Source organism: Zootoca vivipara, chromosome Z1, assembly GCF_965207765.1.
Source record: "Zootoca vivipara chromosome Z1, rZooViv2.hap1.1, whole genome shotgun sequence".
Taxonomy (NCBI): domain Eukaryota; kingdom Metazoa; phylum Chordata; class Lepidosauria; order Squamata; family Lacertidae; genus Zootoca; species Zootoca vivipara.
In genome coordinates this window covers 35,774,429-35,788,619 of record NC_142583.1, presented here as the reverse complement: position 1 = coordinate 35,788,619, position 14,191 = coordinate 35,774,429, and the positions used below count along the sequence as shown (strand labels likewise).

At 43.3% G+C, this 14,191-nt stretch overlaps 1 protein-coding gene across 6 annotated transcripts in view; it reads left to right on the top strand.

The window, feature by feature from the left end:
- The window catches only part of TRIM2 (tripartite motif containing 2), a 75,478-nt gene that overhangs the window by 19,202 nt on the left and 42,085 nt on the right, over positions 1-14,191 (top strand). Inside the window, exon 1 of one of the 6 annotated variants that reach the window (XM_035112111.3) lies at positions 8,937-9,153. The exons of 4 other annotated variants lie outside the window; for them this stretch is intronic. In XM_035112111.3, coding sequence (XP_034968002.2) covers positions 9,016-9,153 — 138 coding nt within the window. In that variant the 5' untranslated portion in view covers positions 8,937-9,015. Of the gene's footprint in view, positions 1-8,936; positions 9,154-13,970; positions 14,036-14,191 lie in introns of those variants that run through there. One more of the 6 variants, XM_088660238.1, reaches the window with a different exon arrangement.

Genomic DNA, 14,191 nt, shown 5'->3' with positions numbered 1-14,191 from the left:
GAGAGAGAGAGAGAGGGTGTGTGTGATGGCAGCACTCATCACCAGTATTGGTGATATCCACAAGTATGTGGCATCCAGACACCCATTCACTGCTGGATATGGTCCTTGGGTTCAAAAGGTTGCCCATCCCTGGCAAAAGCTTAGTGAAAAGTGCTAAAAAATCTGGACTGAGTTTCTATTTTATTTATTTTTTGCTGAATGCATGAAATGATGTCCCGTTTTTAAAATGCTTCTCTGAGACGGGGCTTTGCTTTTTGTCTCATGTATTGAGCTGTTTGATTCAGACATCATTGTCCAAATGTTATCAGTTAAGCTCAGGGTTGGCCAAAAGCATGAGGGGGAAGAGGAAACAGGCCCCCTCCAGTCAAGGTATGCAACAACACAGTGTTGGGAACACAGGAAGTGATCATCTACTGAGCTGGACATTTGGTGTACAGCTAGGTTAGTATTGTCAACAGGCCCGGCTCTAGGGGTAGTCTCAGTGGTGCGGGGCGCCGGGGCGCCGGGCTGGCAGGAGGGCGCTGCGTGGCAAAGCCGTGTGGAAGCCGTGCTGCGAGCTGCGCCCGCCCACCAGGGCGGGGGCGCCGGAGCGATCTCCGCGCCACAGGGCCAGGGCGCCCGACCGGCTTGAGACGGCCCTGATTGTCAACACTGACTGGCAGTGATTCTCCAGGGTTTCAAGTGTGAGTCTTTTCCATCTCTACCTGGAGACACCAGAGATTGAACTGGGGACATTTTGCAGGGGATAAAACCCTCTCTGTGACCTGCTGCTACCAGTCAGTTTTGAGAATACTGTGCTAGTTGAAACCAATGTTCATCCTAGGTTTACCTGAGACAGCAAATCTCACAAACACCTCCCTGTCCCACCCTGGCAGGCAGTATAGTAATAAATTAAATAATACCGTAATTTGTTGCACTTTCATGATACCCAAAATCTGATTATTTGCTGCGCTTTCACTATATGTACTCCTTGGCATCTGTTACATAATGCACATAGATCCATAGAATTGTTGACTTGGAAGGGACCATGAGGGTCATCTAGTCCACCCCCTGCAATTCAGGAATATTTCACCCACTCGAACTCATGATCCAAAGATGCTGTACTGACTGAGCTATGTTCTGGTTGTTGTTTTTTTAATATCACAGACAGTAACGGTGGTCTGTTGACCAATGCAAACGGGCTAGGAGTAGCTGTTCCTCTGCAATTGAACCAGCTTGAAACAAACAAACAAACAAAAACCAAACAGTTACACCATGTTTCTCCGAAAATAAGACACTGTCTTATATTTATTTTTCCTCAAAAAAAACACACCACACTATGGCTTATTTTCAGGGGATGTATTATTTTTTCCCTCCTCCTCCTCCTCCTGCCACGGCCGGCATTGCTGCTGCGCCTATCACTATGTCTTATTTTCAGGGTATGGCTTATATTCCTTGAATACTTAAAAATCCTGCTATGGCTTATTTTATGGCTACGTCTTATTTTTTTGGAGAAACAGGGTATTTCACAGAAGATTATACTGAGAAGTAGGAATGAAAAATGCTATGTCAGAATGATTTGTGAAAACCGGAAAGCCCTAGGTGGCCATGGATTTCAGACAATTCTTTAGCCTACAGATAAAATTTAAATTAGTAATCAGTTATTGTCCAGGCACTAGGTAATTAGTAAGCAAAAGCTAACCAATGATGCTTAAAACTGGTTAAGGACTTAAATGAAACCATGCCCAATATGGATTCACATGGACAGATTCCTTCTGTAACATTTTCTTGAACTGCAAGCAAATTTCTGCCTTTGGGTACAGAAAATGGTTTCTTCTAAATCAGCATTTGCTGTCTTATACTTTCCAGCTCATCCTATTTCTTTGCTCAGATGGGCAATGTCATTTAGTAAATAACCGCTGTTGCAGTTTGAAGATAGATTTTTAAAAATATGCTTTAAAGTCTTATTAATAAAAGTCAAGATGATCAAAAGGCCATTTTAAAGCAGCAGGGTAAGGCATGTCACATAGCTTCCTTGTGTAAGGCCAGCTGTGAACACCACTACATGGGCTTTATCAGCCATGAAACACAGTACTTAGGAATCAATAAGTATTGATGAGAAAAAAAGCAATTATTTACAGCGTAATTACAGAGATGCTGGTGGTAGTTCAGTTTAGTGCTGACCTTGACACTTTGGGCGTGGAGGAAAATAAATAATTGCCTCTAATTCATTATGTCAACTCTGTTCTCCCTGAAAATGTGAACAGAAAGAAATTGCATTGAGGCAATGTTTCAAAAAAAAATTAACACCCCCCCCCTCTTGTGGTGTTTGACCTAAGTACAGTATCTTTTTTTCACTCTGTATATTGTGCAAATTGCACAGCCATTCAAGTCTGCTATTGGGGTTGATGATGGCTGCATTCAAACAGCACTTTATTCCTTTTTCACAATGTTTCCTTACGTGATAATTTCCACATTTAACATGCTCTTTCTCATAACACAAACTCCACTTCTGGGAAACTGGCAGAATCTATCTGAAGTTTAGCACTAATTTCTGTGTTATTTGCTTGCGGAAAATTGCAAGTGTTTTGCATTGTAATTTCACCTATCAAAATTTTGGGCGCACATGGAATACATGTCTTTCCTGCCATTTTAAAATTTAGTGCAACCTGGTGGCAGGTTGATCAGAAGGCCACAGTTCCATAATACAACAGATAATGCAGTGTAAAAGGTGCATAGACCCATCTGCATTATAACCGGGAAGAAAAATGCAATAAGGCCCATGTCTGAATGCACCCTAGGCGAGAGCACCCTTGAGGCCAACAGGAATGCACAGTTTTTCTTTGTTTTTCCCTTTGTTTACTTCATAACCACCCCCAAAGGGCCTAAACCTGTTTTCAAAAACTCTCACACTGTTTAAGCCTGTGGAATAGGGTCTAGAGAAAAAATCATAACTCAGTAGTAGGGTATCTATTGTGCATGGCGGTAGGTCCCACGTTCACTCTCCAGGTAGGGCTGGGAGAAAACCCCAGATGTTTTGGATCTCGGTCCCCATCATTGTTGATCATTCAGCATACTAGTACTCCAAAATGTATTGAGGGCCCCTGGTTGGGAAAGGCTGAGGTTAGTCCTTCCTCTCCCACAGCCCCAATTCCAATTGGCTGCATTATGAGAAGAAATGATGTGGGGTGAGCCAGCCATGGGTGTCCCATATAATGTAGTTTTGGTGACTTGCTCAACTGAGTAAAAGTTTTCTAATTCTCTGCCCCTGGGGAAATTGGCCTGGCAAGTTATGTTCTAATGTGGATCTTCATTCCTCCTCCCAGGTTTCATTTCTAGAGCAGCTTCCGCTACCTGATCATAAGCTCATGATGGGAGAGAGCTTATCTAGAAAAGGAGGCCATGGCCCAGTTCTAACATAGCAACAAGCCATGTTTAATAGCTCTTTGGGTTTGAGTAGCATGTTACTGCATACTGTCTGATCATTTCTGCTTTGATCCCTTCTCTCCTCAACCCCGACCCAGCACAAACCTTGAAGACTTGGTTTGGTTTTTGTCTGAATCTGAAATTGTGGGTTTTTCCTTCTGAAGTTCAGCAAGTCATGATTTGTTCTTGGCTTGGCCAGCAGATATCCCTTCTGTTTGCCTCCAAAAACCTCTGTAATTCAGCTGTGCAAGTCTTCAGACTCGATTTTTATGTGGGACATTCCTGCTTAGATCATCTTGGTTCTCCTAAAGCCATGGAGAGGGGCCTGATTTGGATAGGAAGAAGAGTTTAACTCTTTGCAACTTCTAAAGTTTGAGTCTCTTTCCTTATGTGCTTTCCTGCCCACAGCTAACATCAGCTGTTTATGGATGATGGAGGAGGAGGAGGAGAGGCCAGAGGTGAGAGGCCAATCCCTTTCTTCTCTCTTACCCACCACCAGCTGCTTTAGGAGAAGGAAATGACATGGGAAGATCCCCACTCAACCATGAAGCTCAATGGGTCACCATCTTTCAGACTGACCTACCTCACAGTGTTTTTGTGAGGATAATATGGAGATGGAGGGAGAGCTATGTACACCATCTTCTTTATCTATTCGAAAGAAAGGTGGGATGTAAAAGAAAAAAAAACCCAAGCATAATTTTTCAAACAGCCCTTAGTTATTTCAGTTTATTTGCGTTTTCAAGGGAGCATTTTATGAAGCGTGTTTTCCATTTTCGTTACCGTGTCTGCAAAGCATATATGCAAACACATTCTGGTGTTGTTGGCTTGCCTGCTTCCACCAAACAAACACTGCAGTAATAAAATCTCAACTGAGGAGAAATTGATAAAGAGCACAAACGGCACGTGGATGGTACCAGAAACTCCAGATGACATTTTGCAAAATATTTGCTGAAAGATTTTATTGTTGTGGTTAACAATTGCTGGTCCTTAGACACGCCAAGCAATGATACACAGTGGAGTCTCTCTTTTCCCACACTTGGTGTGTCCAGTCTTTTCCATGGGCACTGTTTGTTTTCAATCAATTTAGCAATTATAATCAAGCAGAACACCCACCAGCAGACAGAATGAAATGCAGAATAATAGCCCTGCCTCTGTGTTGGGCATAACAGCCTTTCTGTAGGGAGCAGCGGGGAGACATATAATCTGACAAAAGTTTGAGTCTTGGAGATAAGATGTAGCACATTTGCCGTATAGTGTACAGGGGAACTCAAGTTGCTTATGTAGTTAAACCTGTTGAATTAGAAGCCTGCCTGGAGCATCAGGCTCCTATCAGCACTGGGAATTTACGGGAATTGAGTTGAGTGATGAAAGCACATCTGATGTGCACAAACCATACAGCCCAGCTATAGAGCAGCAACTGAAATGTTTGAGTGCCACCAACTGTTTGCACCAAATCACTTTCAGAAACTCTGGTTTTTTACCTTGCTAGCTCAGAGATGTAGAACCTCAGACCCAGGGACCAAATGTGGCCCTCCAGAATTCTCTGCCAGGTCCCCAAGACCCTCACCAGGCCAAACACCCTTTAATGGGTCCACACCCCATTTTTGCATGACTGGAATGCAACCTTGAAATCTGATAGTTTCTCCTGATTGTCTGGATGAAGGATAAAAACTGAAAGGGGCAGATGTAGAAACTCACTTGCTGTACAAAGGTAGATTTTATGTTTGTTGCTCCACCGCCTTTTGTCTCTGGCCCCACCCACCGCTGCTATGTATTTTCCACAGAAAATATCCCACTTCATATCTTTATTGGTAACAGTGAATAGATGCATGTTATAAGTACAGTACAATGTTAGGCAAGCTTGACAGTCCCAAAGTTTTTATCTTTATTAACTACAAGTAAAATAAGCATGCAAGATAAGATCACTCTCTAGGGCATAAAAAACTCTATTTTTTCTAATGCAAATTACTCTCTGCAAATTACTCCAATTTGCACTGGAGAATTTCCCAGAAAACCCACATTACTGACGCAATTTTATAATAATGGCAAATATTTGGCAAATATTTGCCAAATGCAAATATCCGTGCACCTCTACTTTCCCAGTTAAGCTCTGCATATATACTGGTAGGCTCACTGCTTTAATTATAAACACTTCAAAGGAAGACATTTCTAAATTAAACATATGAAATATCTCTTCCCTTCTCCCCTAATAATTGGTGGTGTTTGGCTGACCATTGATTACAAGTTTTCATTTATAATTTGATAAGCATGTTTCAAGATCATGAGAAGTGCATGTAAGTATGAGAAAGTTAACCTAGGAAATGGAAGGGTTTCTTTTAAATTTTAGTACAGTATTGATATTCTGGATAAGAAATGGATCTTGTTTGTCAGTCCCCCAGAGCTTGTGTTACTGGTGATCTCTGTTAATAACATGACAGCACCAGGGCTGGAAGCAAAACCCATTAACATTCAGAACAAGATCTTTCATAGGATCTTGACCCAATTATTGTTTGTTAGATCTGAAGGCCACCTTTTCCAAATAGTTGTTCCATATAGCAGTGTTGTATTTTCATAGTCCATATTTTCATCATCAGTCCTGGATTTCTGTGGTGCTACATGGTAGCTTAGGGATGCTGGTGGCGCTGTGGGTTAAACCACAGAGCCTAGGGATTGCTGATAAGAAGGTCGGCGGTTCGAATCCCCATGACGGGGTGAGCTCCCATTGCTCGGTCCCAGCTCCTGCCAACCTAGCAGTTCGAAAGCACGTCAAAGTGCAAGTAGATAAATAGGTACCACTACAGCGGGAAGGTAAACGGCGTTTCCGTGTGCTGCTCTGGTTCGCCAGAAGCGGATTTGTCATGCTGGCCACATGACCTGGAAGCTGTACGCCGGCTCCCTCGGCCAATAACGCGAGATGAGCACCGCAACCCCAGAGTCAGTCATGACTGGACCTAATGGTCAGGGGTCCCTTTACCTTTACATGGTAGCTTAAGAATGATTGTTGCATTTCCTGCATAGTGACACTGTGCTTTCTTGGAAGTAGGTGTTCAATGTGACTTACAGTACTTACATGAGTAAGTGTGTAGTCTAAAGCAGTGTTTCCCAACCGGGGACCATATGGTCTCCTCACCCCCGCCCCAGCCTAGCCATAGATATTCCCACACCCCTGTTTCTACCATTGAACAATACTTTCACTTAGACTAATGCAGGGGTCAGCAAACTTTTTCAGCAGGGGGCCGGTTCAGTGTCCCTCAGACCTTGTGGGGGGCCGGACTATATTTTGAAAAAAAATAAGAAAGAATTCCTATGCCCCACAAATAACCCAGAGAGGCATTTTAAAGAAAATGACACATTCTACTCATGTAAAAATATGCTGATTCCCGGACTGTCCGCGAGCCAGGTTTAGAAGGCGATTGGGCCGCATCCAGCCCCCGGGCCTTAGTTTGGGGACCCCCTGGACTAATGCCATCATCTTCTTAATACCTTATAAGTCAAAGGCAATAGTTTACTTGTTTGCATTGCAGTAAAGTTCCAGGTTAAACCATGGTATGCAGTACAGTATTAATGTAGTAGTAGACCTGATGCTAGCAACTGGGCAACTGACCAAGTATCCACTCAATCCTGGCAAGGGGTCCAGATTCCTATAATCCTCCTGCTGCTGCTGCTGCTGTTCTGTAGCAGACTAGTATTGAAGATGCACACCGTTAGTTCTGTATGAACAGAAAGACTAGAGGACAGCATGTGAAGAATCTGGAAATTAAAGAATGCTCCTCATTTCGATGATCTAAATTCTAAAAACTTGATTGAAGGGACAAAATATTTCAGCATAACAGCAACTCTTATATTATTAGCAGTTTTATCACAAAAAAATATGACACTCTCTCTTCATGGTAAGCATAAACAGTGTCTACAGCAAAAATATTGGCTCTTAATGGCCCTTGAAGTCACATGCATGGACAACCTCATGGATTCTCGTGGCTTTTTATGATGAAATGTATGCTGTGTCCTTTGTAAATGGTATAGAAATTAGTATTAGCCTTATCTAAAATGCTCTGCAAAAATACAGGAACCACATGCCAAGGAAAACAGTAGCTGCTACAGTTTCTGCTTGCCTTGTGGTGTTGGGATCCCTGCCAGAATTCAAGATGGCATACTTGCTTCCTTAAGGCATTCTGACCAGGAAAATGTTATTAGGATCATGTCCATTGAAATAATATGCATCACTTCAGTGTTCAAATTGCTTCACATGCATACTACAACAGTCCTGAGAGGCAGGTCAGGAATATGACCTCCATATGGCTTAAGGCCACCTTGTGAATTTGTGATATGACATGAAATCTGAACCTGCAGCCCTGGATCACGGTTCATTCTTATCCACTTCACTGAAAGCAGCTGTGTAGAAGGCTCCTATACAAATTTCAAGGCTAGTTTTCTCCTTGTTCCCCCCCCCTCACCATATATTTAAGGCACTTATTTTCACCCCTTTTCACAAGGACCTCAGCCTGGTATAGAATCACAGACGCGGGTGGCGCTGTGGTCTAAACCACTGAACCTCTGGGGCTTGCCGATTGGAAGCTTGGCGGTTTGAATCCTCACAACAGGGGTGAGCTCCCATTGCTCTGCCCCAGCTCCTGCCAACCTAGCAGTTTGAAAGCATGCCAGTGCAAGTAGATAAATAGGTACTGCTGCAATGGGAGGGTAAACGGCGTTTACGTGCTCTCTGGTTTCTGTCACAGTGTTCCATTGCGCCAGAAGTGGTTTAGTCAAGGTGGCCACATGACTTGGAAAGCTGTCTGTGGATGAATGCCATCTCTCTTGGCCTGAAAGTGAGATGAGTGCCGCAACCTCATAGTCATCTTTGATTGGACTTAACCGTCCTGGGGTCCTTTATCTTTACCTTTTTATAGAATCACAGAGCTGTAGAGTCAGAAGGGGCACAATGGCCATCTAGTGCAGGAATAGGTCATCCAAAATGGAGCTCAAACCCACAACCCTGAGATTAAGGGTCCATTTTCACCCCCTTTTTATTCTCACAACAGCCCTTTGAGGTAGGCTAGGCTGGCGTGCCTGGCATGCTCTGGTCCATGGGGTCGCGAAGAGCCAGATACAACTAAACAACTAAACAACAACAACAGGCTGAGAAATAATGACAAGCCGAAAGGTTATGACCTTTGTAGGGAAATGAACCCAGATAGTCTTGGTGGCCCTATATCATGCTGCTTTTAGTGCAAGATAAATTTCTCCAAAATTTTGCTCCACGTGTATGTGTGTGTGTGTTTTATTTAACATAAAAGCAGGTCCAAACCAAATGATATGTGGTGGCTTGTGAGCTTTCAGCACACACAGCAAATGTGTATTTTTTCTTGGAGTGCCTTATTGATACATATTTTCCCCTTGTCTAAGCATTCCTCCCCCCCCTGCCCTGTTCAGCTGTGAGCACTCCCAGCACAGTTAGTTTTTCCTTGTCAGCTTTTCTCACTGCCCCACTCTCCTCTTTAAGAATGAAACACAATATCTTAACCAAACAGATACTGAAGAGGCACATCATTGGCTGGCATTGTCCCCTGATAGCACGGGTCCCGCCTCTTTGGTTGTGCTGACAAGCTGTTTATGTTATTGCAAGGCCACCCTTTAACTCAGCCTCCTGGTGGTTATAATGGGACCAATTGTCTGAATGCTGCAGGGAGCAGGATCCTCTCTTGGAAAGAGGCTGCATTTCAGTGCCTGGAAGGACATAATGGAACGCCTGTAAGTAAGCTCCTAACTGTCCCACCTTTTAGGGGAAAAAAATATATATCCTAGGATTACAGGAAATCCTTATTTAGTACAGTTCTTGTGCTTATGATTCAAAAAAGAAGTGTGTGTGTGTGTGTGTGTGTGTGTGTGTGTGTGTGTGTGTGTGTGTGTTTGGGAAGGAAGGTTGAATCTTTTGAACGAACAGCAGCTACTTTGTATTCAGCAACATGCTTCTGAGGACTCCTCTATTCATACCTCAAATGAGAGTGAGATCATCCTGGAGAGGAACAGAAACAGATGGAACAACTTGCGGGATAAGGTTAACCAGACAAACTTGTTGAAGAAGATCTTTTAAAACTTTTTTTTAAGAAGCATAACTGTGACTTGATTCTTCCCTAAGTGCTTCTTCTTAAAACATATATTAAGGTGCAGAAATTCATCCGAAAGTAGACAAGATGTGAGGTGTGTGTGTGTGTGTGTGGATATTGAACACCGTTCTTTAGAAAACTGAATGTTTTTAGAAATAGGCATGCTGTAGAACACAATGCTTCAGAAAAGTGCTGGGCAAGTGCTGTTGGTTCTCCAAGATGTATTTATAGGAATAAATAGGTTGTGCTCTGCAGGGTCTGAATAAACTGGTCTGCCTAATCAGCTGAAGCATTTTTAGGCTCACAGAATGGAAGAATGAATTAAACACCCCAGCCTCCATGGGCAAGTTACGGAACCAATCTTAGCCTTTAGATAAAATGGTAAAATTAATCAAAAACTTTTAAGTTATTGTATAGGCATGAAGTGCTTCTAAAGAGGATTCTCAAAACCCAGTGCTGGAATGGTAAACTTCACTATATTACCACCAGTATCAGTTGTGGGAGCTGATTTTAGCACAGTGTCACTCAATTCCTGAATCATAAAGACCCCATTTTCTAAATAGAGAAGATAAAGAGATAGCAGGTAAACTACGTCTCCTAAGCTGCAAGGGATGTAATTAACTTTTAGAACTTCAACAACTGATATCTTGCCTTGCCTTTCATTTAATTGCAAAATTCCTCCCAACAGTCTCTTCTAATAAGGAGTAAATTTCCTGAGGGAGTTTGCTTTGGTTAAAAGAACTACCCAAACTTCATAAAGCGATCAGACACACAAAATATTAGGTGAAGCCACCAAGAAAGCAGACTCTTCTTGTTCTGGCAGTTTCCTGTGCTTTTCACAGCTGCTTTACAGGCTAACATTTGTTAACGGAGAAATCTGAGAGCTCCCTTGGACAAGGACACCAGCCAGGAATATCAAAGCAAAACAGCAGCCATTAGGCTTGGTCTTTATTGAAGACTGTAGCGACAGGACTCCCACCTGCCACCAGGTGGAACAAGATGAAAGCCCCGAACAAAGAGGGCCCTTAACTTTTGTTAGCTGCTAATCCCATGTTACACCCCCCCAAACTACATCACGAATACATCATGGTTACATCATGAAAGGGGAGGTCTGGTGGCAGTAATCTGAGCATCGTGGACCCTGCCCCCTGCCTCCCCTTGCCCTCCACCAAACATCAGTCAGGTGTAACATAAGAGATATTTACGTTTCTTTGTTTCCCAGCCAAGTTAACCACACCCTTTTGTCTTCATCTGGGCTTGTTATTTGTGGAATGGCTACCTGTCTGGCACTCAGGTACCGTATCAGGATGCCAGGGATTATCACTCGGGCAGAGGGGCTGTTGAGTAGCTGAGCTTACATGTCTATATGAATTTCTGAAGTTTCCCCAGTAAACCAGTACATAGATACATTTATCAGTGAATTGTTACATTTGGTATTGTGTTGCAGAGGCCCTTTGAATAGATACGAAGAAACTGTGATGAAATGTTTTGTGGGGACAAATCACAAAAGTCACAAAAGTGAATGTGCTGATTTTGGTAGTGGGCTGCATGTGCATGATGTCTGCTGGAGGGGCAACCCCCCCCCAACCTATACATAAATTCCTGCAACACATTTAATAGCTGCAGCTTTCCAGGTGATGAGTTGATCACCTGTTGAATTTCCATCAGCCACTGAAGGTGTTTGAACAGGCATCGGCAACCTCCGGCCCAAGGGCTGCCCATGAACCAGCTCGGCAAGTCCCCCACACGCTGCGGTAAACCGGCGCAACACAGCACGGGGACTCGCCGAGTGGCCCCGGAAATCACGTCTACGCAGCCACGGACATGCGCAGAAGCCATTTCTGGTGCTGCGCTGCCCATTTCCAAAATGTCCGCAGCACCAGAAATCGCTTCATGCACAGCTGTGGACATGAACAGAAGCCATTTCCGGTGTTCCGGACATGCGCAGCGCGGCACCGGAAATCGCTTCTGCGCCTGTGCAGCCCATGTCCGGCCCGTGGACGGTAGTCCGTGGGAATCCTCCGGCCAAAAACGTTGCCGACGCCTGTGTTAGAATAACAGTAGTCTTGCTAGGAAAAGAAATGGAATAGCTCTCCAGAAAAATCTTCTTAAGCATACTTGCATTTCAGTTTCATAATATTTTATGTGGTATCTAATATGTCAGATGCTACTTAGAAAGAGAAAGTCCTTTTGGAAAACATACTAATAACTTTATGTTTTGAGATGTCTCCTGAAAGAAGGCTCTGGGTGTAACTTATTTGCATATGGTAATATTAGTCCAATAATTGTTGGAATATTTTGGAATAGCTGTTAGAATATTTAATACATGTTACAATATTTTTCCTCCAAAAAAACACATTACCGTAAGTTACATATATTTCCCAGGTTGCTTTCCCCCTGGAACAGAAATGGGGATTCTGCAGCCCTCCAGATGTTGCTGGACTCAATTCCCATTATGCTTGACCACTGTAGGCTGAAGGGAGCTGGGTCCAACAACAGCTGGAGAGCCACATGTTTCTGACCCTAATCTAGTCCTGCTATCTTTGCCAGTTGAACCGGAGTTTTCTGTGTCTCTGCCATCTGTAACTGCGGCAGCTACTACAACATGTATTTAAACATTTATACTGACAAGAATGGAGACAGACCCAGGGAAAGAGAATCTGATAAGGATCGTTTCAAAATTCATTGGCACCAATCCTATTTGTTAGCTCACCAACAAATAAACCTGTACAGAGTTCTGTTCTTCAGTAAATGAACAACTTTTAAAGTATATTTTAGCCTGGAATGTCAACATTGTTAACAGAAAGTGGCTATCACAATTTAATACATGTGGGAAATGTAAAAATGGGTCTACGTATCACCTGGGAAATTTGCCTAAAGCACACACCTCTCTGCTAATCTGATTGAAGGCCCAAAAGCAGGGATAGGCAATGTGATGCCTTCTAGATGTTTTGGACAACAGTTCCCACCTTTGCTGACTTTTGGCTGATGTGAGTTTGGGTCCAAAGTATCTGAAGGGCATCTGGGCACCCTGTCCTGAAGCTTTGGAGGAAAATGTCAACTTTTCCGTCTCCTGCAATTCTCTGTGTCACCTCTGCAGCACTGGCACCAAAATGTTGTCTACTTTTATGGGTTCCCAGTGTCAGTGTGAGGGTGTGCTGGGTGGAAAGTACTTTCCTTAGTCAAAAGGAGCATCCTTTTAAACATGTTCTCTGCGGTGTCTGTCAGGAGTAAGTCAGCCAAGTTTATTTGCTCCTTAATTTTGCTTTCACTGTTAAGTCTTCATTGACTATCAACTGATGATGTGTTATAAGACTCTCATAAATCAGACATCATCTCAGAGGGCACCCATATTGCCTCATAATACCTTGAATATAGTACTTTTCAATGAAAGAACTTCCTGTGTTCAAACTCTGAGAATCAATGAAGCTGCAATTCGGTACCCAGGTTCTTAGGCAGAAGACCCACAGAACTAAATGGCTTACTTTTGAGTAAATGTCTAGTGCATTGTGCTGTAAGAGTAAGGGTGTGATGGCGTGCTATTTATGTGTGTGTGTGAATTGGGCTCTTCAGATGAAAAATAGGAAAGAATGGCAAATAACAAGGATAACTCTTGTGACTCCTGGTATGAGTATATAAAGTTAGGAAAAGCTAATCCTGGGCTCACTCAGAACTGCACTGAGATTGCAAAGCCATTGTTTGCTTCCAGTTTCACTACTGCACTCAGATGACAGATAATGCGCTAATTTGGTGCTGTTGAGTTAAATTGGGAGGGGTTGGAATGCAAAGTAATCTGATGGGCTTTGAGCTACAGTTGCTGATTTGAGCCGGGCCACCTGTGTTTATTCTGCCAGTCCGTGATTTGCGGTTTGGACTAGCAGATGGCAGCACAAAGATCTGCACAAAGCCCCTGTCTGGCTTGAAAGTGGGCATGCTTCACTTTCTCTCTCTCTGTGTGTGTGTGTGTGTGTGTGTGTGCGTTTTTCGGTCGCTTTCTGCATATCTGTATGCAAATCTCCACTTAGAAACTGACTGAACTGTGTCAAAATTCTGCACAATTATGTGCCAGGCCAGCTGGAAGGAATAATATTGTGACAGGGCTGCCTGTGACAGTCCTAACGCCCCACCTGGGTCAGCTGGTGTCATTGCAGTGAATTGTATGATCTGCAGCTAGGGGGGTGTGGTGTTTGCAAGCTTCACTCTCTCCTCTGTGATTACATCAGACTATGAATCAGGTCAGCTGGAGCCGGGCTGGAGGGTGTGCAGGATTTAGCTTTCTGAGCAAGCTTCTGTCATCCTGGCATTTTGACCAGTTTGAACCGTGGTGTGTAGGCAATGCACTTGATCCCTCTCAGCATGAATTTCATTTGTTCTTTCAATTCCCTCCCGCCCCGCCCCAAGCATGGTTTGTCAGGCATAGAGACTTGCATACTGATACAAAACTGGAGACAGGCTGTAGATCCGTACTGGGTCTGGTTGTAGGAATATTTTCATTGGCACTGGTAAGATCTAATGCTGCTTTCAAGGTACACTGCTGAAATTCTAAGATATATTTCCCTGGCAGTCAGCTAAACATGCAGTCTTTTGAAACAATTTTTAAAGAAATGCAGGTTTGAAATGGACAGCTATTGGGTATTTTAAGACTCTGAGATTCAGATTACTTCAACTTGTGAAATTCTACT